This window comes from Chinchilla lanigera, unplaced genomic scaffold (genome assembly GCF_000276665.1).
Source record: "Chinchilla lanigera isolate Chin_1 unplaced genomic scaffold, ChiLan1.0 scaffold00019, whole genome shotgun sequence".
NCBI classification, from domain to species: domain Eukaryota; kingdom Metazoa; phylum Chordata; class Mammalia; order Rodentia; family Chinchillidae; genus Chinchilla; species Chinchilla lanigera.
The window spans coordinates 23,999,055-24,022,753 of NW_004955420.1; the positions used below are offsets into that span (position 1 = coordinate 23,999,055).

The following is a 23,699-nucleotide window of genomic DNA, read 5'->3' on the forward strand; positions in this document are numbered from 1 at the left end:
AGAGAGAGAGAGAGAGGGAAGGAGGGAAGGAGGGAAGGAAGGGTACAGAGAGATACACACAAGTCTGATCCTGTTTGGAGTTTCGAGTTTTTTAGGACACACCCAGCCTGTCCTCCCAGATGGGTGGCATTTCACGGTTCTGACCTGTCTCATAGGCGAAGCTTGCCCTGGATCATCTGCTGGAAGAGCAAGCAGAGTTCACAGCCATTGGAGACAGCGTGGTCCACGTGGAGCAGCTTCTTAAGGAACACAGACACCTGGAGGAAAAAGGCCAGGTTTGTTCTGCTTCCAGTCGGACCGTGGTACTTGACTGCTTTGGAGTGAGTCAGATGGTTGTACTCATGCATTTTGGCAAAACTTCTGCCAAAGTTTTGTCCCGGGACCTGTCACTGGGCTTTGGTACTCAGTTCACAGGTTAGAACTTGCCGGGGTTGACACCCTGTGACTCAGCACCCTTTCCAACCAAAACAACGTGTTTGGTGCTCATCATTTTGGTACTCGTCACACTTCCCGGAGCCAGTGAACACGTCCTGAGCTGCCACTGCACTGGGCAGGAGGTGGCTGTGGACAGTGGGTCATGTCCACTCACTGCTGGTGGAGAGTGGCTGACGGCCAAACCCTGCCCTTCACTCACCCCACCCTGAGGTCCCCGAGGATACACGCATGTTGACAACTCTAAGGAGTAACACTGAATGATATTAATAGCGCACAGTTGTCCTAAGCTGCTGGACACAGCGGAGAGCAGAGGCCAGCTCTGAGAGAGCCCTGGGCCAGCCCTGCCTCTCCTGGGCTCGGCAGCCAAGTGCAGAAGGTCACAGTGAGTGCATCCTTCACGAATCAGCTGGCGCCAGTCAGATCCCCACCAGGGCTGCTCTGGGGGGCCCAGGTGTGTGGGCAGAGGAGGGGAAAGTTAGTTATAATTGTAATTGTATATATTCCCCTCCTTGTTAGTAAGGAAAGGGGAAACTATAAAACCCAGCAATAGCAAGACCTTACATAGGGAAATCAATCCTCAAGAATTCTCGTGGTATCCACAAGTGACCAAAGCTTTCTCCTTGCCCACGTCCCAAGAGCCAAAGGCAGCAGACTTGTAGCAGAATACGTGTCTTACAATTCCAGCATGAAACAGTTTCCTAGAGCTTCACACTACTCAGTGCTCAGAAGTAATTCGATTTTAAGTTCTTACAGATTTAGTTTCTTACAAATTAAGGCTAGTGAGTTATCCCTTTCCAGAGAAGTACCATTCTGCTTTTCCTCAGTTAGGTTCTCTGCGTTGCTTTCTCTTGGGGACCAAGTCTCCTGTGATTGCCACTTCCTTTCCGAGCTCCTCTAGAGGCTTTTCTGGCCAGCAGCATACATATCACCTGGGGAAAGGCTTATTAAACGCACAGGATCTCAGGCTCTCTCTAGGGATCAGAAACTGCGTCTTAACAACAGAAACAATCCCCATTTGATTGACGTGCACCTGATGTCAGAGACACACACCCCTGAAGGTAACAAAACCAATGCCACATCCAGCGGGAGGAACCCACCTGCACACCCTGGTCCTTCCTCGGAAATCCCATCCTGCCCTCTGAGCGCTCTTCCTGGTATCAGCCGTCGTCTGACAGCTGACTACTTTTGCTGTGAGTCATCAGAAACATGTAGCAAGCAATGGAGAAATGGAACCTCAGATGTCAGGGATTCTCCAGAAGAAACAGACCCAATTTTATGTAGTAGCTTCTTCAAGAGAACTCTTAGTAGGGGCTGGCGATTTAGCTCAGTGGCACAGCACCTGCCTGGCAAGCACAAGGTTGTAAGTTCAGTTCCTGGTATGGGGCAGGGGTGGGGGGACTCTTAGTTAAATACAGATACCATGTATCTACAGTTATATAAATGTGCATGTTAGGGAGATACGCCCTATCAATAAAAATCCCTTCCTATGTAAATGAAGGTGGTTACTGACCTATGGAGAGTGCACCCATTTCTCAGCAGGCCTTCCTTGTCCTGAGTTCGGTGGGTATGGTGGAGAACCAGACAAGACTCTGCCCTTGTGGTTTCCAGTCTATGGGAGAGAGGAAGTTAATTAGAAAGCATACGCTTAAATAAATACCTCATGAGTTCTTTTCACGTGAGCAACCAAATTATAAATAAAGAGCACAATAAAAGGTAGATAAGAGAAGGAAGGAGATAGATCTTTATTAAATGAGAAGGGGATCAAGAGATGTAGCGAGGGGAAGGTAAAAGGGATGAAAAGGAACGAAGGCATGTTATGTACACGTGCTGGCTCCACACAAGGAATGTACACATTGTGTCCTGAGGACACCAACAGGAAGAATCAAAAAGCAAGAAAACAAATACTAACATCAGATAGTGACAAGTGACACAAAGGAAAAACAGGGTATAATAGAAGGTTACTGGGGTGCTGCTCGAGTTGGGGTGGTCAGGAAAGGCCTCTGAGAAGGTGACCTCTGACCTTTGATCTCTGAACTCGTGCCAAGCTTTGGAGAGTAGCGTGAAGGCAGAGGAAGCTACGCGTGCAGAGGTCCTGTGGCGGGACGGGGCTGGTGGGTTCGAGGAGTGTTGCTAGAGTGTTCTGAGCCAGGAGGAAATGAGGTGAGAGAGATGGGCAGCGGCTAAGGCGTCATGTTAGGCCCCGAGGCCTTTGGCGAGCAAGAGTTTTCGTTTTATTCTCAGGAGAACAGGAAGCCATTGGGTGGTGCGCTGGGTTGTGTTCTAAATAGTGGTGATGGATCGGCATGACTGTATCACATTCTCTCTTCTTCCCATCTTGGTCATACTTTAAACATGACTTTGCTCCTTGGACCTGTGACCCTTGGTACATACCTTTAAAATGGCTGCCAGAACTAAGCATGAAGCCTGCGGTCACAGGACTTGGCAATGCGCATGGCAGATTCTTGAACCAGCTGGACTGAGCCACTGCAAAGGACCTCTGGAGTCCAGGCCTGTTTCTAAAACCTACTTCCTACAAGATGCAACATATCTACTCCTCTGCTTTTGCGTAAAGCAGAGCGGTAACTGGAGTCTTTCACAGTATATCTTTTGTCAGATTTCTAAGAGGCGTTGTGTCTCTCAGATGATAAGGGCTTGGCTGGTCTTTCTTTGGTCCTGTCAAGTGTTCAAGGAACAAGGTAGTATCTGGCCAGAATCCACCAACTATCTGCTTGCGGTTCATCCTGTTCTCAGCCCTCAGATGTCCACTTCTGTCCCTATGTAGCCACAGACTGCTTCTGGCTTGTCACCCACTTCCTCTTGTAGTAGCGACACCATCCTCACAGGTCACCTCCGAGCCAGCTCACTAACCAGATTCCTGTCGCATGCAAAGTGAGCCTGTTCTTTATGTTGCTCTACGCGGAGGAGTTAGGAGGCTTTAAATACTTCTTCCTGATTCTGAAAAAACAGCAGTTTCAACTTCCGTCTTCTACAAAAGCAGAATCTGCTGTAGAGTTTTGGCAGTGAGGCAGGCTGAGACTTGGCAGTGGGCCAGCAGGAGCTAGACCAGGACAGGGTAGGAGGAATCAACCTGATTCTAGCCATGACTTCTTCCTCCAACGCTACTGTGCCCAAGGAGGGCCGGAACCCAGGATATTAACATCCGGAGGATGCTTCCTCCAGGGGAGGACCGTGCCCTTCCAGTCTGTGAGTATAATTTTCAGTCACACAGGGAAGCAGCTAGCCTAGTACAAGGAACACCCATGTGTTCATCACTCCACTTTTAACCCTTTGCCTTTCTTGTTTCATCCGGCCTTCCTCTCACACCTACACTCCTTCCTGTGCCATCCCCTGGGGGCCCTGGGGTGCAGCAGCATGGCCCTCCTACCTCCTGTTTTCTTCCATGTAGGCACTGTGGTCTTTCATCTCTCTCAGCAACAGAGGAGAGGGGGAAAAATCAGCTGTTTGTACACTAAAGATTTCTGATTTACGTGTGACTTGGCTATCTAATCTGCTGTAATTTTCAGCATCTGAAAAACACCCTGTAGTCAGAACCAGATTTTGGCTTTTTCTTTATTATTATTTCTTTGGAGATTTTGCTGACTGTTTATCTTGGGCGGGAGCTGGGTAAACTAAAAAACAAGCTATAATTTGGAGGTTTATAGTCAAAACTTCTTGTAGGCATCAAAAGGACTTCACAGTTGTGGTGATGTGACTATCATTCACAGCACACGTGGGGAGCATGGGAGGACAGAGGGTGACTCAAAGCTGGATTCAAACCTCACCTCTAACAACTATCTGCTGTGTGACCCCAGCCAAATTTCTCAGCCTTTCTGAATATAGCACCCTCATCTTTAAGATAAATGATAATTTATACCTCTGCTCCCTCCTTTTCTATATGTGTGTCCTGTATTTCTTTCTCTTGCCTGATTGCTCTGGCTAATGTTTCAAGTACTACAATGAACAGGAGTGGTGAGAGTGCACATCCTTGCCTTGTTCCTGATTCAGAGGAAAAGCTTTCAGTTCTTCCCCATTTAATATGATGTTGGCAGTAGGTTTGTCCTGGATGCACCTTGAGATGGTGTTACATGAAATAAACCAGACACACCAAGTTTAAATATTCCATGGTTTTTTTTTAGTGAGAAACCCAAAATATAAATAAAGAGCACAGTAAAAAATAGATAATAGGAAGTAGGGAGGTCTTTTTCAAATTAGAAGAGGAAAAGAGGGAGAGGAGAGAGAGGGGAGGGAAAAGGAATCTTTAAAAAGAGAGTGGGAATTGAAGGAAAAAATGGAAATAGAGGTTTTTCCAATGGGAAGGGGACCTAGAACTGGAAGGTATAGGGAGGGGTGGAAAGCGAAGGGGACAAAAAATGAAGATGTGTTATGTACGTGTACAAACGCCTCACGATAAATGCAATCGTTATGTACTGACAGCGTGTACTGATACATAGTTAAAGGCTTAGCTCTCACAGAGTCCTTGCAAAGGTTAAATTAGTTAGATTTTTAAGGACTCAGTGAGAGCCAGGAATGTGCTCATTATGTATTCATTTCCATACGAGTGATCTTCCAGCCATCCCGAGTGACTCGGGGTAGATCCTAAGTTATCCCGGCAGATCTTCCCCCAGATCCACTGGGACCTGCTCCGTTTATCACCTAACATCCCACGTGTTCCAAGATCAGTCCTGAAGGGGGCGCTACCACTTGCCAAGAGAAGAGCGGGCTGTGATCATGTTAGGGCCCTTTGGAAGTATGCTTGGTGAATTTCCCTGGAGCCGGAAAACTGTGCTATTATTAATAAATTAGGCAGCTGGACTTAAAGGAAAAACAGTTAGCAGAGGCTTCTTTGCCAAGTTTTGATGCTTCTATATTTAATTAAATTCAGACCAGCCTAAGCAAGCAAAGGAGGGCTCTAAGCTCAGCCAGGACAAGTGTAGCCATTTCTCTCCGTGTCTGTTGGTCAAGGCAGACTCTGGAGCCAGGCTATCTACACTGGAAACCTGGCTCTTCCCTTTCCTGCCTGACACCTTGGGCCTTGTACCTCCATTTCTCTTTTGTGAAACAGTACCTGTGTCTGAGGGCTTATGGTGGGGAGTAAAATAATCAGTGTAAATGTTGACTATTCCTATAACTATGGCAGAGGCGGTAGGGTGGATTCCGTGCTACAGAACGTTTCCTAGGTTCCATCTGCAGCGGTTGAACAGTTGTAGGAAGAATCTGTCATCACTCTTCATTCTGCAAGTGTTTATCGATCTCCTACCAGGCCAAGCACTGCTCTGAGTTCCGAACAAACATGTATAAATCACTGCCGGAGGTGAGGATTACCGTTCTAGCCTTCCTTATGCCTAAGAGTCTCAGGGCGGTGACAGCACCTCGGGGTCTTCGCTGCTCAGGACAAGAGCCCTGAGTATTGGCCTCGGAGTCCTTTTGCGTCATTTTGTTCCCATGTCATTACTTCTTTTTGTTTTGCACAGTATGAGCACTTAGTACACACCGCGTCCTATTCCAAGTTGCGTTAGGAACTGGGTCTTGTCCACACAAGGTGGGAGAGCGTAGTGTAGTCAACAGCTAAAAGAAGACGGTACTGCGAGATGTGTGCTCTGACGAGGAGAAGTGGTTTTATGGGAACACAAAGGAGGGCAACGAAGTAAAACAGCATTTCTTGGAGAAGGCAGACTGAAAGGCGATGCAGAGGGAGCTGACTCCGGAGAAGCGTAGGAGCAGTAGCGGGTGGAGGAAGAGGGAGAAGTGAGGAGTGGAGATCTCCGGGCAGAGACAGCAGGCGGAGAAGCCGTGGAAGCCAGGGGCTGCCAGATACAGGGAGAATGACGTGTGGGTCATAAGCAGGATTGCAGCAGAGGGTGGGGCGGTGGGAAGCGGAGTGGAGGAAGTGGTGAGGGGCCTTGTGAGCTGTCACGGGATAACGAAAGGCCCTTGTGCCAGTTGTGCCACAATCCCTGATTTGAAGTTACACCACAGAGCTACACTGATTAAAAACAAACCGCATGGTATTCGCAAAAAATAGACCCGAGGATCAACGGGACAGAAAAGAGGATGCAGAAACAGCTCCAAGCAACTTCATTTTTTACAAAGGGGCCAAACACCTGCATTGGAAGAAAGGCCGCCTCTTTAATAAATATCGGTGGGAAAACTGGCTCTCCACAGGCTGAAGATTGACCCTAGACCCGTATCTCTCACCGTGCACTAACCTAAAAGTGACATGGATCAAAGATCTAAATATTAAAATAGAAACGCTTGCTCTGCTGGAAGATAGAATAGGTAAAACTCTTCAAGACATAGGTGTAGGCAAAGATTTTATCAATCAAACATCAATTACACAGAAAATAGCACAAAAATCAACAAATGAGATCATATCAAATTAAAAAGCTTTTACACAGCAAAAGAAACCAAGTAAAGCGACAAATCACAGAATGGAAAGAAAGCTTTGCCAGCTACTCCTCAGACAGAAGACTAATATCAAGACCAGAAGAACTTAAAAATCAGACCTCCTCAATTTAAAGATCCAACCCAAAAATGGGCATCTGAAATGAACAGATATTTCTCAGATGAAGAAGGACACATACCAAATAAATATATGAAAAAGTGTTCAACTTCATTGATCATTCAAGCAATGCAAATGAAAACCACACTGAGATTCCATTTCACTCCACAAAGAATGGCTATCAAGAAGAAATCAACCAATAACAAATGCTGGTGAGGCTGTGGGGATAAAGGAACCCTTCTCCACTGCTGATGGGAGTGTAAATGATATAATCACAATGACAGTCAATATGGAGATTCCTCAAAAAACTAAAACTAGAGGTTCTATTTGATCCAGGTATTCCCCTTCTAGGTATCTTCCTGAAAGAGTTAAGAGCAACATACCACAGTGATGCATGCACATCCATGTTTAGCAGCACATTCATAGTAGCTAAATCTTTGAAACAACCCAGATGCCCATCAATAGATGAATGGATAAAGAAAATATAAAGTAGAGTACTACTGTGCCATCAAGAAGGATAAACTTGAGTCATTTGTAGGAAAATGAATGCATTTCGAGACCATAATGTTAAGTGAAATAAATCAGACACACAAGCTTAAATATCCCATGTTTTCTGTTGTGTGAAAAGGGTAAAAAAGGAGCAAAATGGAGGATAGATACTGGGAAGTAGAAAGAACATGTTCAAATGAGAAGGGGAGGAAGAAGGGAAAAGGGTAGTTTTTTAAAAAGAGCAAATAGAAGGAAAAAATGGAAGTGGAGCTTTTGTAAATGGGGAGGGTGCCAAGGGTTGAAAGGAGGGGAGAGTGTGAGGAGAGAATTAAGATGTACACAGGCACAAAATCCCCACGATGAATCATTGGGAATGATCGTTGGGAATGACAAACATGTACTCATAAAAATAAAGATAAAAATAAAAGGGTCTCGTGCATTGCTTAGGGGCTTGAACTCAGTCCCGAAGAGCTTGGTGGGTCAGGAAAGGCCTTGGAGCTTGGCAAAGGTGTAGACAGACCACGACATCTGTTCATTTCAGACGCCCATTTTGGGGGTTCGGTCTTTAAATCGGGGAGGTCTGATTTTTTAAGTTCTACTAGTCTTGATATTAGTCCTCTGTCTGAGGAGCAGCTGGCAAAACTTTCTCTCCATTCGTGAGTGGTCTCTTTACTCGGTGTTTTCTCGTGCTGTGCAAAAGCTTTTTAATTGGATGTGATGCCAGTTATTGATTGTTGCACTACTTCCTGTGTAATTGGTGTTTTATTCATTGCTGCTGCCCTGCCTTCAGCCTGCAGCATAGGTTGAAGGGCAGCTTTTCTAAGTCAGAGGTCCGCAGAGATCCAGGGTCAATGTGTCTAATTCTAAGAGCAGCTTTGTTAGATCGGCCCACGCGGTCAGAGCCGGAGTAGTGCCACAGCGGCTATCTGCAGGCTGGTGTCAGCCATAGCTGCTCAGTTCAAGAAGCCGGAAACCTCAGAAGAGAGAGATCAAGGATGCAGCCCCGAAGGCCTGAAAGCTTTGGCTGGTGCACATCTGTCTTCAAAGACCCAAGTCCACAGACCAGTCCTGTGATCTGACGGCCACAGGTGGCAGCAGCCACACAAAACACACCTGCTCGGGGAGGCTGGAGGGCCCGACATCGGTGACAGCACTGATGCTCAGGGCGGGTCTTCCCCACCCAGGTCACTCAGTGGTCCCCACACGGTCCTCACAGACACGTCCAGGCCTCTGCGCTACTGATCTTCTAGCAATCCAGTCAGGCTGAAAAGCAAATTCACTAGCAGAGAGAGCCTAAAGGAAGCCTTGGCAGCCGGCTGTCCCCCAGGAAAGCACCAAGACCCGAACAGTAACAAGGTGGGCCTGCGCACAAGGTCAGAATCTACAAGTCTTAAGAAGGATGTGGGTTCTGCAAGGCGTGGCGGGTGAGCCAGGCAGGTGCGCAGAGGTTTGGAGATTGCTGAAACCATAAACCCCAGTACAGGTTGAGAAAAGGAAAGGCTGAAGTCACAGAGTCTTCAGGACTCCTTAGATTTTCACAATAAAAAGTGAAATGGGGCGAATGTATGTACTGGGTGCTCGGTGTGGTGGGAAGGTGCTACAGACCCCCCTCTCCCATACATCGTAAAATGTATGAACCGGAAGGTCAGCGCTGCTTCATACCATCCCGCCTAGTAGATATCTGCATCGTTTGGTCATTGGTTCATTCATCAATTTTGTTGATCAGATATTTATTGGATGCCCACTGTGTGCTCGCGTGCAGCTTACATTTTGGTAGGAGAGAGGAATCATGTTGTACAAAGAAGATAACTTTCTGATAGGGATAGACGCTGCTTAAAAAAACAGAGAGGCCCAGGCTGGGTGGACCTGGTGGGGTGACTTTGGGGACAGTGGCTGGGGAAGAGCCTGAGGGGAGATAACCTACCTTGGGCGGGAGCTGGCTTGGCCCCAGCCTTGTGGGAGCCACGCCTCCCGCCTGGACCATTGCTAAGTGGCCTGCCTGCTACCCTTCTGTCTCTGTCATCCTCCACGTGGTGACTAGACTGATCCTTTCAAATTGAGGAGGCAGCTCCTCCCCTCAGAGCCCTCCAGCGTGAGCAGGTCACAAGGAGTATGTGTGTGTGGACGATATGGTTTATACACCGGCCAGGCCCTCAGTCCCACCCTCGCGCTCCCTCCGGATCACGCCTTCCGCTCCTTCCTGCTTGCCGCCTCTGCTCCAGCCACACCTGCCTCCTTCCTGCTTTTCCGACTGGTCAAACCCCAGCCCACGTGAGGTCAAGGACTGCGTGGCTTGTCCCTGCCTCACCTCTTGACTGGTGTGTCATGGGCTCCGGAGGCCATACACAGATTTGAAGAGTGATATTCTGAGGAGACCAGGCATAAGCTTCTAAGAGTTCTCACCCAGTGGAGTCCACAGGACTGACTTCACTCACCCATCAATGGGTTATAATAACATTCTTGCAATGCTTTCTCTCAGGGAAGCTTGTTAGAGCTCAGAACTCAAGAGTTTTTACTGAGGATTTGTTCTGTAGGTAGGTCACCTCCACCTAGCACGTAACAGAATTCCAGACTCCTATAAAGAAAATGGGACAAACAGGTATTTGGTATAAACCATATCGTCCACACAGACATTTTGGCACTGTGAGGTTTTTGTTTTGTTTTGTTTTGTTTTGTTTTTTTGGTAATACCAGGATGGAACCCAGGTCCTTGCACATGCTGGGCAGGTGCTCTACCACTGGGCTGCATTCCCAGTTCCCAGGGAGCTGTTTTCATTATTTTTATAAGGAATGGTAAGAAACTTCCCCAAATTGGAGTCCCTGGCTACAAAAAGAACTAACCTTGCAATCAGGCCTTTCTAAGGGAAAGTGACCTCAGACCTGCTAGGATAACCCTTTTCTGCACAGCTTGGAAAGCACCTTTTCAGTAAGACCTCTCATCATCTTTTTTTTTTTTTTAAGAAAAATTTTTTTATTTGTAGTAGGACACTGGGAATTGAACCCATAGATATTCTACCACTGAGCTACATTCCCACACCTCTTATTTTATTTGCTATTTCAAGACACAGTCTTGCTAAGTTGACCGGGCTGGCCTTGAAGTTGCAATCCTCCTGCCTCAGCCTCCCTAGTAACTGAGATTACTGTCCCATTTAAAATGACTCCTGCAACAGAACTCCCTGTCCTTCCCTCTTTGTCTGATTTTTCTCCATAGCACTTGTTTCTAAGATGCTGTTTAACCTGTGTGCAGTTAGTTGTTTATTGCCTACGTCTCCCCTACCCTGTAAGCTTCATGAGGGCAGGGGTTTTGCCTACTGCACCAGCCACCCGGCAGATCCTCAGTAACAGGTGATACACAAGTGAGTGAATGCCTGAAAACAGGAAAATGAGGCGTATTTGCTTAGAACTAAGTGAGTTATGCAGAAACAGGAAAGAAATCCAGCGGCTGAGCAGGTGGGCTGGGGCAGGTGGAACCCGCGGACTCGGGAAGGGGTTGGGATAAGCGTGTTGCCAAGCGCTGCCGAGAGGTCTGCCCCGGCTTCTCACCTTCAGCTCCCCTCCTGTCTTCTCGGGGCCAAGTGTCTGCCTCTCTTCTTCCCTCTCAGTTAACAGTGGATTCAGAGTCACTCATTACGTACAAGATGATACGCCAGGCTTTTCTGCCCTAGAGGTCATCAGAATTGTAATATCTTGTGATCTGTGTGCTTTAGTTATCATCTCAGTTTGCCATTAAACTGTGAGTTCCTGGCTCAAGAGCGCTATAACCTCAGTGTGTGGCCCAGAACTGCACAAATGTCTGAGTGAGTGAGTGAGTGGCGACTGCAGGAACTGCCCTCCAAAGCCAGGCTTTCTGGGTCAGATTCGGGTGAGCCGGGCGGAGGTAACTTCCAGGGCATGAGATGCCCCAGCTCAGACCCCGGTCAGCCGCACCTCTGCAGCCTCCCTCTGGGTTCCGGGCACGCAGCGCAGGCAGTTGTCAGCCTCGCAATGCCCCGGCTCCCGTGCCAGCCTCTCACGCCTGACGGGGATGTCCGTTCTGCAGGAGCCCTTGGAGAAAGCGCAGCTGCTCACACTGGCCGGGGACCAGCTCGTCCACAGCCACCATTACGCGGCGGACTCCATCAGGCCCAAGTGTGCGGAGCTCAGGCACCTCTGCGACGACTTCGTCAATGAAAACAAGAAAAAATACGACATTTTAGGGAAGTCCTTGGAACTGCATAGACAGCTGGACAAGGTGAGCAAAGCAAAATCGCAAACATGAAAGAGTTTGTTTGGGTTTTAGCTGCTGAGGGTTTAGCCTGCAGCCTTCATGCGGAGCTACACCTCCAGGCCTTTTTTATTTTTATTTTGAGACAAGGTCTCTCTAAGTCACTGAACTGACCAGTCTGGGCTTGAACTTGTGACCCTCCCGGAGTGCTGGGATTACGGGTGAGCACCTCCACACCTGGCTGTAAAACAGGTTTGGTCGTCCTGGCTCTCCTTGCCTCATGCGATTGCTGAGATTAAAGTGCCTTATGTAAAATAAAAAGTGCTTGGGAGACATCGAAAACTTGTAGAATTGGAGGAGAAAGGTAGGCTTGTCTTTCTGTGTGGAAGCAGACTTGGACAGTACTACATTTCAGCCCAGCCTTGTGGGCACACTTCTCAGTTCCCTTCAGGTCTGTGGAGAATCAAGCATTCTCTTTGCAAAGTGCTTCATAAAGAAGCAAGAGATGATGAATGCTTTTGGAGAAGCTCGAGGAAGAATGACCTTTATGTACCCCTGCCACGTCTGGGCACCTGCTCTGTTTCTGCCAGGAATGTCATTATGCCACCTGTTTAATCCTTGAGGCAGCCTATGAGGCAGGTACTAATGCCTCACTGTACAAAGCAGAAACTGGTACTCAGCGTGAAGAAGTCAGTGGGCCTCAGGACTTGGCATGTGCGCCAGGCGTGGTGGTACACGTCTGGAATCTCAGCACTCAGGAGGCTGAGGCAAGAACCTCGAGTTCAAGGCCAGCCTGGGCTACAAAGTGAGTTCAAGGCCAACCCGAACTATGTACCAAGACCCTGTCTCAAAAAACAAACAAACAAAAAAGACTTGGCCCTTGAGAATGACCTGGTGAGCTGGCTGTAACTGCAGATGCTCTGGTGCAGCACCTTGGAGACCCAGGTTTTCTGAGCCTGGGTGATGCCTAGGAGCCTGTGTTTTAGTCAAGTGCCCAGGTGATGGTGCTGCTGGTGCAGGTAGGTAGTACAGGGTGCACACTGAGAACCCTGGGATGAGTGATTGTCCATGGTGTAAGTAAGGGAAGCCAGATTGTCAGGACAGCCAGATTCCAAACCCAGGACAGCCAGATTCCAAACCCAGCTCCCTGGGCTAGACAGCAGGCCATGTGCACAGGCCTCACAGGCAGCGACACCCCGAGGGCGGAGTTCCTCGTCAGCAGCCATGGTGACTGCTGGAGCCTTCCCTGTCAGCTGTTCCCAGGCAGCATCTGGCCAATGGTCGTGAGTCAGCGTGCTGCATTCCCACGCCCGCTTCTGTCCACTCAGGCTGTTTACGGCAGCCCCCTGCCAAGGGATTTTAATGTCAATGAAATACAGTCGTTCCAGAAGCAAGTGGCTCAGAAGCGGGTGTGCACAGCGGCCCTGGGTGCTGAGCTCATTGCCTGATCATCTGCTGCCCTCCTCATTCCGTTTCTTCTCCCCTGTGACTCTGCAGAAGATTCCAGCTTGGTGCTTTCTGCAGAGCTAGGCATGGTGGGTAAAGGGAAAGTCTTCAAGCACGATGTCACATTAGCTCGAGGACCCAAACCGTAGGGATCCATCACCGACACCTACATCTCCCACTCCCTGTCCCATCCTCACACAGTGGTAATCATTAACTTTAAAATATCTTTATATTTTTCTGTTATTTGAAATGTAATACATATTTCCTGCTGATACGTTGAGGGGAGACTGACACTTAAGTTGTCCCTTATTTTCCTACTTAGAAATAAGCACCTGGGAGTTTTCTTTTGAAACCTCTCTTCTGTGGGTGTAGTTATTTTATGTTGCTCTTCAGGTCACCTGATGAACGTAGGGTAAACACAGATGTACTTTCTCGGAAAACTCAGGCAGCACAAGAACAGCACCCTTCTGTTACAGTGTTGCAGGGAAGTTCAACAAAAGAGCCAAAGAAACAGGTTAACATCTTTTTTTTTTTTATTTTTCTGAGACGGGGTCCTGCTGTATAGTTGAGACTATTCTTGCACGCACTATGTAGCCCAGGGTGGCCTCAAACTCATGAACTCATGATAATCCTCCTGTTTCAGCCTCCTCAATGCTGAGATTACAGGTGTGGGCCACTATGCCCTGCTTTCATCCTAACATCCAGAAAATTTGAGGATTACTCTTCTGAGTTACAAAGCTTCAAATGCTAGGATCCTTCTGTTAAAAAGACAAATGGCAAGAAATGTAATTGTGGGTCACATGGGAATCCAAAGAGGAAAGTGACATTTTTGTTAAAAGGAACACCCCTGCCTGGGGAAGCTGTCTCAGAGTCAGGCCTAATGCCTCATTCATCACCCCGTGTTCTTGTGACCCATGTGGGTGCCACACAAGGGGCCTAGCAGATAGGCCCAAAAGCCGTCAACTACAGTTCTCTGTGGTCGACCAGCCTGGAAATATTTAACTTTCTTCTCCTGGGGCCGCAGCAGCTACTGTTAGCGGAGAAGGGAAGAATGTTTCTCTGATTCATTTTATTGACCGAGTGACTTCCCTGAGAGTAGGCGCAGGTAGAACTGAGTTGGGCTTGTCTCCCTCATCGTTTTATTTACAATGAGGACAACCCTAAAATTGATGCTGTTCCATGAACTTCCCACGGGCCCAGAATCCTCCCCTCAGGAGCTCAAACCTCAGAGCACAGCCGTAGCTCTGAGTTGTCAGCCGTCAGCTGTGCCGTGTTTTTGTCAAAAGGTCAGCCAGTGGTGTGAAGCAGGAATCTACCTCTTGGCTTCCCAAGCTGTGGACAAGTGCCAGTCTCGAGAGGGGATCGATGTTGCCTTGAATGACATCAAGACATTCCTGGGCACTGCCAAGGAGCACCAGTTGCTCAGCCCCAAGGAGTTTTACAACCAGTTTGAGCTGATACTCACACTTGATGTAAAGGTACTGTTTCCGGGTTGTTTGGGTCCTGTGATTGGGGAAGGAATGGGGGCGGAGGGGGCTTTGCTTGCTGCCTAAGAATGGCCCTGTGAGAGGAACTGGCCTGGCCCTGAGCCCTTGGGTGGCCTCTGTGGCTACCGGCCAAAATAGCTTGGCAAAGATGTTCAGATATAAAACACCACTCCAATATCCCCTGCAGCCACTCATTTCTCTGCAAATGCCCATGAGCCTCTGTGGGAAATCAGCTTGGTAGTGGGTGCTGAGGACGCAGTACTGAGCAGAAACAGCCTTGCTTCCATCCCACATGGTGCATGCAGCTTAGTGGGACATTAATAAAGGAAGGCTCCTGGAGAACGAGAAGATGGCGGCACCTTCCCAGGTAGAAGAACAAGGCTGGAGGAGCTGAACATGTGCAGAATCCAAAGGTCAGGGTTGAGTCCAGAGAGCAAGGGAACACCATTTGGGCTGAGGTTAGAGAGGGACAGATGAGGTAGGGTTTTATGGGCCAACTTCAGAGGTTTGGTCCTCATTCTAAGAGCAGGGGGAAACCACTGAAGGATTTAAGCGGGAAGATCACTTGACTATGTTTGCACTTTGAGAAGATTGTTCTTCCGTGAAGTCAGCAGGGTTCTAAAGGGCACAGCCTCCTGAGATCAGAAGCATCTTGCGTGTACCTCTGTTTTAGAGGCTTCTCTACATCTTTTGAGTCATGGACCCTTTCCAGTATCTGATTCACGTATTTTCAGGGTTCTTTACTTGCAAAGTGGTTACAAGGAGTGTGACCCAGGCATTGTTTATGATGATATGGACAGGATTTAGAGAACACAACAAAGGATGGTGAAGAACTCTGAACCAGCAAGAAGTAGGGAGCCGCTACTACTCCTAACCCAGAAAGGCCAAGGGGAAGCCAGGAAGAGCTAAGGCTGTGACTACAAGAGAGGGCAACCAGTGGGGATTTGGGTGGAGAACACTGCTAGAGTTTGGACCTGAAATGTCCTCCAAAGGCTCATGTGTTAAAGGTGTAGCCTTTAGCTTTGCACTATGGAAGATGGTAGAAGGCTTTAGGAGGTGGGTCCTAGTGGGAGATCTTAGGTTATTGGGGGTGTGGCCTCAAAAGGGATCTTGGGGCCCCAGCCCCTACTCTTCCTTTCTCTTTGCTTCCCACCATGAGGTGAGCAGCTTGCACCACCACACCCTTCCCACCACGATGTCCTGCCTGTCTACTGGCTCAAAAGGAATGGGGCCAAGTGATCACAGAGTGAAATCGCAAAAATTGTGAGCCAAACTAAACCTTTCCTATTTTTAAGTTGGTTGTCTTAGGTATCTTGTTATAGTAACAGAAGAGCTAACATAAATAGAATTCTTTTTTTTTTTTTCCTCTTTCTGATTTGCCTGTGGTACTTTCCATTGGCCCAAACCAACCAAAAGCCCATGAATTCATCAGATGGAATTCTATGAGATGAGCTTCCTGGGGCACAGAGCAGGGAAAGGTGTAATGGGGCAACAAACAGGGACTATAAGGCTTATACAACTTTTTATAGGTTGGGAAAATCCTACAGTTTTTCCTTGGACCCAGGTCAAGAACCTTTGCTCTAACATGACCCAGTTCACTTACATCTCGGTTATCGTTTGTAATGTCTGTCTTGTTCATGACACGGGGAGCTGCTTAAGGGTAGGGTCTGTGCCTCCCCCATCTTCATGCCTCTTTGCCCATGCTGGTTGGACAGCAGGCAGGCAGAGCAGCTACAGAGGCAGAGGGCCATGGGGGCAGCCGGCATGGAGCTTTACCTTAAGGTACTCTTTTCCTGTCTCCTCCCTGTGGGTTTTGGTCATGAGATAGGATCTTGGAGTGGGGTGGGCAGGCCACCTTTCCCCAGGACAGGGGCCCTGCCACTTCCCTGCACAGGGGACAAAGAGAAGGCTGAGCCGCATTGCTGATAACAGCATCAGTAGCTCCAGGTCAAAATTCCTAGGGCCGAGCAGTCAGCCCAGCTTGACCTCCAGGAGCTGTTAAAGAAGTGAAACGCGCCGCCCAGGGAGACCTGCGGCAGCTGCAGTTCTGAGCACCTGCAGCAAATAAATCCCTCCCAGTCACCTCCAGTCACCTGCCAGAAAGTGAATAAAGCATAATAAACCACCTCCAAGAAACACGCAGAGGCATGGATGAGCAGAAGGATTAAAAGAAAAAAAATCATAATAAATCCTGTCCATAAAAGGAACCAAAGTAGGCCCAGAGTCCACGGCTATGCTTTGCATATTCCTTTCGAAGTCCATGTTGGAATTCAGTCTCTGTGATCCTGGTGAGAGTTGTGGCCATTAACAGCTGGGTAGGGGCAGCTGAGTCGAGTGTGCCTGCACTGGAGAGTTAACTATTCCGGGTGAAATATATAGTATATATATAATATATGCTATATATATAGTATATGTACAGTATATATAGTATATATAATATATAGTGTATATATAGTATATAATATAGTGTATATAGTGTGTATATATAGTATATATATAAAATATATACTATAGTTAATGTCTATCAATAGCTGCACTTCCTTTATTGGTTTTAATATTTTAACTTAAGTTATTTTCTGAAAGAACACAAACCAACCAACATTTAATAATTAATACGGAAGCTTACATGCCTGCTTAGTGACCCTGGGCGCGCCTCTGAGTCTCACACAGATGTGGGTGGGTTGCAGTGCTCTTCCCTGTGATCTCTGCACTTCACTCCCCAAGCAGCACCAGCACATGCCATGTCTGGTGCGCACGGTCTCGGTTCCACTGAGGGAGTATGTGTGGCAGGTGCGGGAGGTGAGGTCACCGTCACACTGAGTCCCCCACAGGGAGCGCTTGTCACCTGTGCAGTCAGAACCTGAGCGCGGCGCAACTGAGTCATAAAAGAATCACACGAGAATGTTAAAAGTTTACAATCTTGTGGGGCCACATTGCCAGCTGTCCAGGGCCACATGAGCCATGGGTTGGACACAGCTGCTGTAGGACGTTGTGGCCCTCAGGAGTGTAAGAAATAATGTTACTGGGCCCGAGTACTTGTGCTCAGAAAGCAGTACTCAGGAGGTGAGAGTCGGTGGGGAGGAAAGCTTTTTTGCTCAAGGGCTGGCACCCCGAGAAGATGGGAGCTAATGTTCCCCCCAAAACAAGACGTGGGAGAACTCATGTATATCAAAGGACCTTTACAGGGAGGGAACGAGGAGCTGCGGTCAACGGGCAGCAGGAGGACCACACACTGAGCAGGTGCTTCCGTCCTCTGGGGTTCTGGGACATTACAGCTGATACTGACACACACCCCCAGGGCTCGTTCCTCTGGACAAGCACATGACTTGAAGCCTTGCAGCAGTTTACATGTGTGGTGTTCACTGATGCTCAGGACTAGAAAATAAGGAGGGATGTCACACATTCTGTCAGCTGAAGGTGGCCAGATGTCCCAGGCTTTGTAAATTTAAAGGAAGATTGTTTATCAGTTAATATTTTAATTATGTGGGTGCTTTTCTTTAGAACTACTATACTCAGTCTTGGGCATTGTGTCACAGGTGCAGGAAAAACATGGCTCTTTCTTTCTTTTAGCTCAGAATATGATACTAGGGTATAAGATTAAACATCCCATGGTGTCAGAGAGGGAGCTTTGTCCACTGGGGAGTAACAGCTTCGTCTTCCACACTGGCAGAGGCACACGCATTTCCTTCCATGGATGGTGTAAAGGGTTCTAAGCAGCAAGGCCACAGAGTGACCACCAAGTCCTTGTTTTCTAAAACCATTCTCAGTAAAAAAAAAAAAAAAGAAACAAAACCGGACTCCTTGGAGAAAAGGATGTCTCTAGAAATGGCTAAGACGCTCCTGGAACACCTTGTGGTGCTGGAAGCGAGGATGCTTGCCGCCGTCAGGGGCCAATGCTGGAAAAATTTGAGCAAAAAAATGAATAAAATGGTATAAGATTGCAACTTAAAGTATAAAGTAAATATCCATGAATCCATACTGATGTAAATATGTGATGAAATAAAGTAATAAGAAAGAGGAAGCTCATCTCACAGGCAGAATTCCAGGTTGTTTGTGTCGATACTGTGCCCTCAAGCAGGGAGTGTAATTCCCTGCTCCAGAAGTGTGGGCTGCACATAGGAACTTTTCCCCAAAGAGTATAAAGAAGGAGAAATGAGAGAGTGACTATTAGAGAGGCTTCACAGATGCCACCGTACCCAGATGATCGAGATCAACATCACCAGTGACAAGCCATACACGCAAGGCACCCTGGATACAATGGGATGACAACAGCAGTTTACCTCTGGGCCTTCCCTCCCAAAGTTCATAACTCCAGTCCGATTGTGAGAAGGCAGTAGGCGAATCCAACTGAGGGACATTCTACAACAGGCCTGGCAGGTGTCCTTCACACAGTTCCAGATCATCAAAAACAAGGAAAACCTAGAGACTATCACAGCCATAAGAAGACTTGACAACTAAATGTAATGCTTAATCCTAGGGAGGAAAATTATATTAGGTAAAAACTAAATAAATATATCTTTAATCAATACCATATCAATATCAGTTCACCACTTTAATAAATTAAGGTAAGACGTTAGCCATAGGGGGAACTGGTCTGGAGTATATGGAAATTCTCTGTATTACTTTGCAATTTTGTCATTGATCTCCTCTAAAAAAATAAAAAATTTTAAAACTGGCCATCTCTGTCTAAAGGTTGGATCTACTGCATGGACGGTCCAGTGACTATGAACCACAATAGAAATTAAACTGCTGTTCTTAGAGTCACCACTCTGTCACTGTCAGGGGCCCTTCCAGGGCTCTCTCGGAAGGGTTACTGTGCCCCAAGTCCTCATTCACGTTCACTCCCGAGTCCACACTGTGAAGCCACCTCAGTAGCAAACAGCAAAGTCTGATTCTTCACATACTCCTCGGGGATCCATTGCGTGCCAGGCACACTGTGCTGCATTCTGGGAGGACAGTCAGGAACGTCACAGTCCTTGTGATGCAGGTGCTGCAGGCTAGTGCAGGACAAGCATCTTCCCAGTCAATGCGCTCGAGTCCCAAAACATACACAAAGGACGGGACAGTGGGGCACACGGGATGAGATGGTCGCCTTTGTCTAGACAGACCAGAATACAAGAGGTGATCAAAAAATATGGTGAATGCTTAAATTTTTTTTAAAAATCTGCTACAGTAAAAAACACATTCCAGAAATCCTCCTCAAAATACTCCCCCTTCCTTTGAACACACTTACCCCATTGTTCTTGCATTTCCTGAAGCAGTTCCGGAAGTCCTCTTTCCCGGGCGCCTTTACAAGGTGAGATAAATCAACAAACGCTGCTGCCAAGCGCCGTGCAGTGGAAAGATGAGCTTGTAAAGAGCATTACAGCATGTCCCCATTCACCAGATCTGACACCATGCGACTTCTGGCTCTTCCCCAAAGTAAACATGATCATAAAAAGTAAACATTTTTCGTTCATTCAGGACCTCGAGGCAGCCACCACAGTGCAAGGAAAGACACTCAGGAAAGAGGACTTCCAGAACCGCTTCAGAAGGTGGCAGGAACGATGGGAGAAGTGTGTTTGAAACAAGGGGCAGTGCTTTGGAGAGATGAAAGACAATGTGTCTTTTACTGTAATAAAGTTTTTTTTAAATATAATTATACACTATATTTTTTTAACCACGTTTCATATTCCATGCAGGAGAAGATGCCTAAATTAAGTCTTCCAGACTCGTAGGAGTGTTTCAGGGAAGCAGTAGAGGTGGAACAGGAGGGCAAGGCCGCAGGGCTTGAGGCAGAAGAGCTTTTGTAGGACATCCACAGCGGGAGGCGTGGTTGTGTTTCGGGGTGAGGGCACTGACAAGAGATGACAGGAGGAAAGTCGAGGTCAAATCATGGGGAGCCTAGGGCTCTAGGAAAAGGGATCAGGAATTTGTCCTGACGGTGGGAGGCTCTGCTGGGCTCTGAAACAGGAGAGTTATGTGATCAGGAACACATTTCGGGAAGATCATTTCCACTGATGTGGAGAATGGATTTGCAAGGGAAGAGGGAAGACGAAAGGAGGAAGTACCATTGCAGAGCTTTACCCGAGTTTAGGATTTTAGGGCCTCTTCTGACTGGCCCCACCATTTCCAGAAGCTACACTGGGATTTTAAGGAAGAAGTGCAAGATCACAGGCCTCATCGGCATCCTTCTTGGAGTAAACATGGCCTCACACTGACACGTGGGGACCCTGGCATCTTCGTAGCTGTGTTGTCAGAACTTCTGCTCCACTGTACAAGTGAGCTTCCCATATCAGAGGGTGTCTTCTCTGCATGGACCTGTAAAACAGACCCTGATCATCTAGTCCAAGGATCACACATGGAAGCCTTCCGAACCAACACTTTGTACCACCCGTTTTTGCACTCTTTTCTGAGAGAAAGATGAATTTTCTAGTTGGATCAGCCTCCCAGGGGAGGTGTTGAACCTGCACTTTCGGAATTGGTCATCCTTACGGCACCCTGTGTGGCTTCTCATGGCTCGGCTCTTCTGATTCTGAGGGTCTCCTTTGCTGGCTCAAATCATCCAGCAGCGATGTCAGAATTGGTGTGGCCAAGGAAAGGCTACCCACTTCCGCTGAGCCACCTCAGCTGGAAGGACATCCTCCGACGGCAAGGCCAGGAGAAACACATTCAGCTGAATGCAGGCTTTGGTGTGACTCTTTCTTTGTTTCCCTGAGCCTCTGTCCCAAAGCATATAGTCTGTTTTTCCCCCTACATTTCTGCTATGATTTCTTTCCTGTTATACAGAGAGAAAGAGTCACACAGAACACAAAAATGTGTATTCTCTTCCTTACAGGCACTTCATGGTTCCCTTGATCCCGCCTCCAAATTTAGCCACTCTTTCCCCTGAGAATACTTCAGTTCTTTTCTCCATCAGGGCCTTGATGTCTGATTTTGAAATCCTCCTGTTTTGAACATTGGCCCAACACCCTTCGTCTGCGGCCTGTGACATCCTTTTCCGACCGTTAATGGCCATGGCTAAGTGAACATTTATCCGCTCAACAAATATTTACCGAGCGCCAGTTACCCATGGCAGTGGGCCAGTCAGAGTCCCGGGCACTGGAGACACCGGGATGGCCGCGGCTCCCAGAGCTCTCAAGTGGGGGATACAGACTCCTAGGAGATTCTGGAGCAGAGCGAGCCTTGCGCAGTGACTTGCATAAGCGTGCCCAGAGGGGGTAAACATGGAGGGAAAAGGGAATGCCTTGTGCCCTCGAGCGCAGTAGAGCGCCCTATTCATCCTGGTTTGCTCTTGTTCCTGCAGGCCAAAGCCCAGAGAGTCCTGCAGAAGCTCGCTGATGTGCAGGAAATATTTCACAAGAGACAAGAAAGCCTGATGAAACTGGCCGCCAAACAGACCCGCCCAGTGCAGCCCGTGGCCCCCCATCCCGAGTCCTCCCCAAAATGGGCGTCCCCGAGACCCAGCCAGCCCTCCGCCTTGGGTAGGTCGCGTTTCCTCGACGCCTCTGCAAGCTGAGATTGCGGTTGTCTAAGACGGATGATGGCCAGTGCTTTGTCAAATATGATTTAAAGCAAACTAGAGATACGGCATAGTGCAGATATCGAAGGCTTTTGTAAATACTTCCGTAACACAGGACTGGGTGCAAGGAGAGGCTCCGAGTCTAGTAAAGCAATAATACAGATGCATAAGGGACGTTAGCATGAAATTGATTCCATCAAGGGCAGTAGAAGGCCCATGATTTATTACCAGCGCAGTGCTAAACTCGGTCCTTTGAAAAGATTGTTTAAAGTTAGACGAGTCCTTACACCAGTCCCACACAGTCCTGATTACTGTAGCTTCTTAGTAAGTCTTAGGATCTGGTAATGCAAGTGTTCTTCCTCAAGATTGTTTTGGTTATTTTAGGTGCTGTTCGTTTCCTTATAAATTTCAGAATCGTGTTTCAGTTGCTGCTAGGATGGGGACTGGGATCGCCCTAAATACATGGATCAATGTGGGGAGAACTTGTCTTAGTGCTGTTGGGTCTTTTCAATTCATGAGTACGGTATAATTCTCATTTACTGGGTCAGCTTTCACTCCCTCAACAATGTAGTGGAGTATAAAGGTCCTAAGCATTTCACCCTGTGGTCAGTGGAATTTACTATTCATAACTCAGGTACTCATGTACAAAGTACGAACATATAACCTGTGAATGGGGCCCGCTTTACTTCTCCGAGCTGTGTGTTTTCTCGACTTTGCCTTGCTGTAACTGGGACCCACAGTACAATGTCAAGCAGAAGTGGTGAGAACAGACATTCTTGTCTTTCCCCCGTATTGAGGGAAGGAGTTTGTGTTTCACCTTTTACTATGATGCTGCCTGTAAGTTTTCCATATATGCTTCAGGATCAGACTGAGGAATTTCCCTTCCATTCCTAGTTTTTTGAGCGCTTTTGTCACGAATGATGGCTGAATTGTTCAGAGGCTTTTTGGCATGGAGATGACGGCCTGGCTTTTCTCCATATTATCTCACTGTTAACGTATAGTAGATACAATGATTTGTTTTCAAATGTTAAAGCAGGTGTATGTTCTTGGGATAAACTGCTCTTGCACATGATGTGCATGTCATTTGTCACATATATGTTGTGAAGCTGTGTTATTAAGCACATATATGCATAATTTTTGTGTCTTTCATTTTGATTTTGTTTGTTTGTTTGTCTTTTTGAGACAGGGTCTCGCTATGCAGCTCAGGCTGGCCTTGAACTCACTTTGTAGCCCAGGCTGGCCTAAAACTTGCAGTGATCCTCCTGCCTCAGCCTCCCAAGTGTTAGGATTACAGGATGTCTTTCATTTTGTGTCTTCCCCCTTTCCTCTAGTAATGTCCTTTAAGCCTATTTTGTGTAATATAAGTGTAGCAGTCATAACATCATTTTTTATACTTAATGCTCACAAGAGGTACGTTTATATTCTTCTGTCTTTATATTTGCAGTATATTTTTGTGGGAACATATACTCATGTCTTACCTTTTAATATATTTTGTTCATATCTACCTTTTAATTAGAGTGTTAAGCTATTTATATACAATGCAATGATTTAAATAATTGAATTCAAAATAGCTACTATTTTGTTATTTGTCCTCTCTCTCCCTCTCTCTCTCTCTCTCTCTCTCTCTCTCTCTCTCTCT

At 47.3% G+C, this 23,699-nt stretch overlaps 1 protein-coding gene across 11 annotated transcripts in view; it reads left to right on the forward strand.

Moving 5' to 3' along the window:
* The window catches only part of Mcf2l2 (MCF.2 cell line derived transforming sequence-like 2), a 223,572-nt gene that overhangs the window by 90,942 nt on the left and 108,931 nt on the right, over positions 1 to 23,699 (forward strand). For all 11 annotated transcript variants that reach the window (XM_013513459.1, XM_013513464.1, XM_013513458.1 and 8 more), the window contains 4 exons: positions 156 to 275; positions 11,462 to 11,653; positions 14,359 to 14,550; positions 21,845 to 22,022. In XM_013513459.1, the coding sequence (XP_013368913.1) occupies positions 156 to 275; positions 11,462 to 11,653; positions 14,359 to 14,550; positions 21,845 to 22,022 (682 nt within the window). The remainder of the gene's footprint in view (positions 1 to 155; positions 276 to 11,461; positions 11,654 to 14,358; positions 14,551 to 21,844; positions 22,023 to 23,699) is intronic.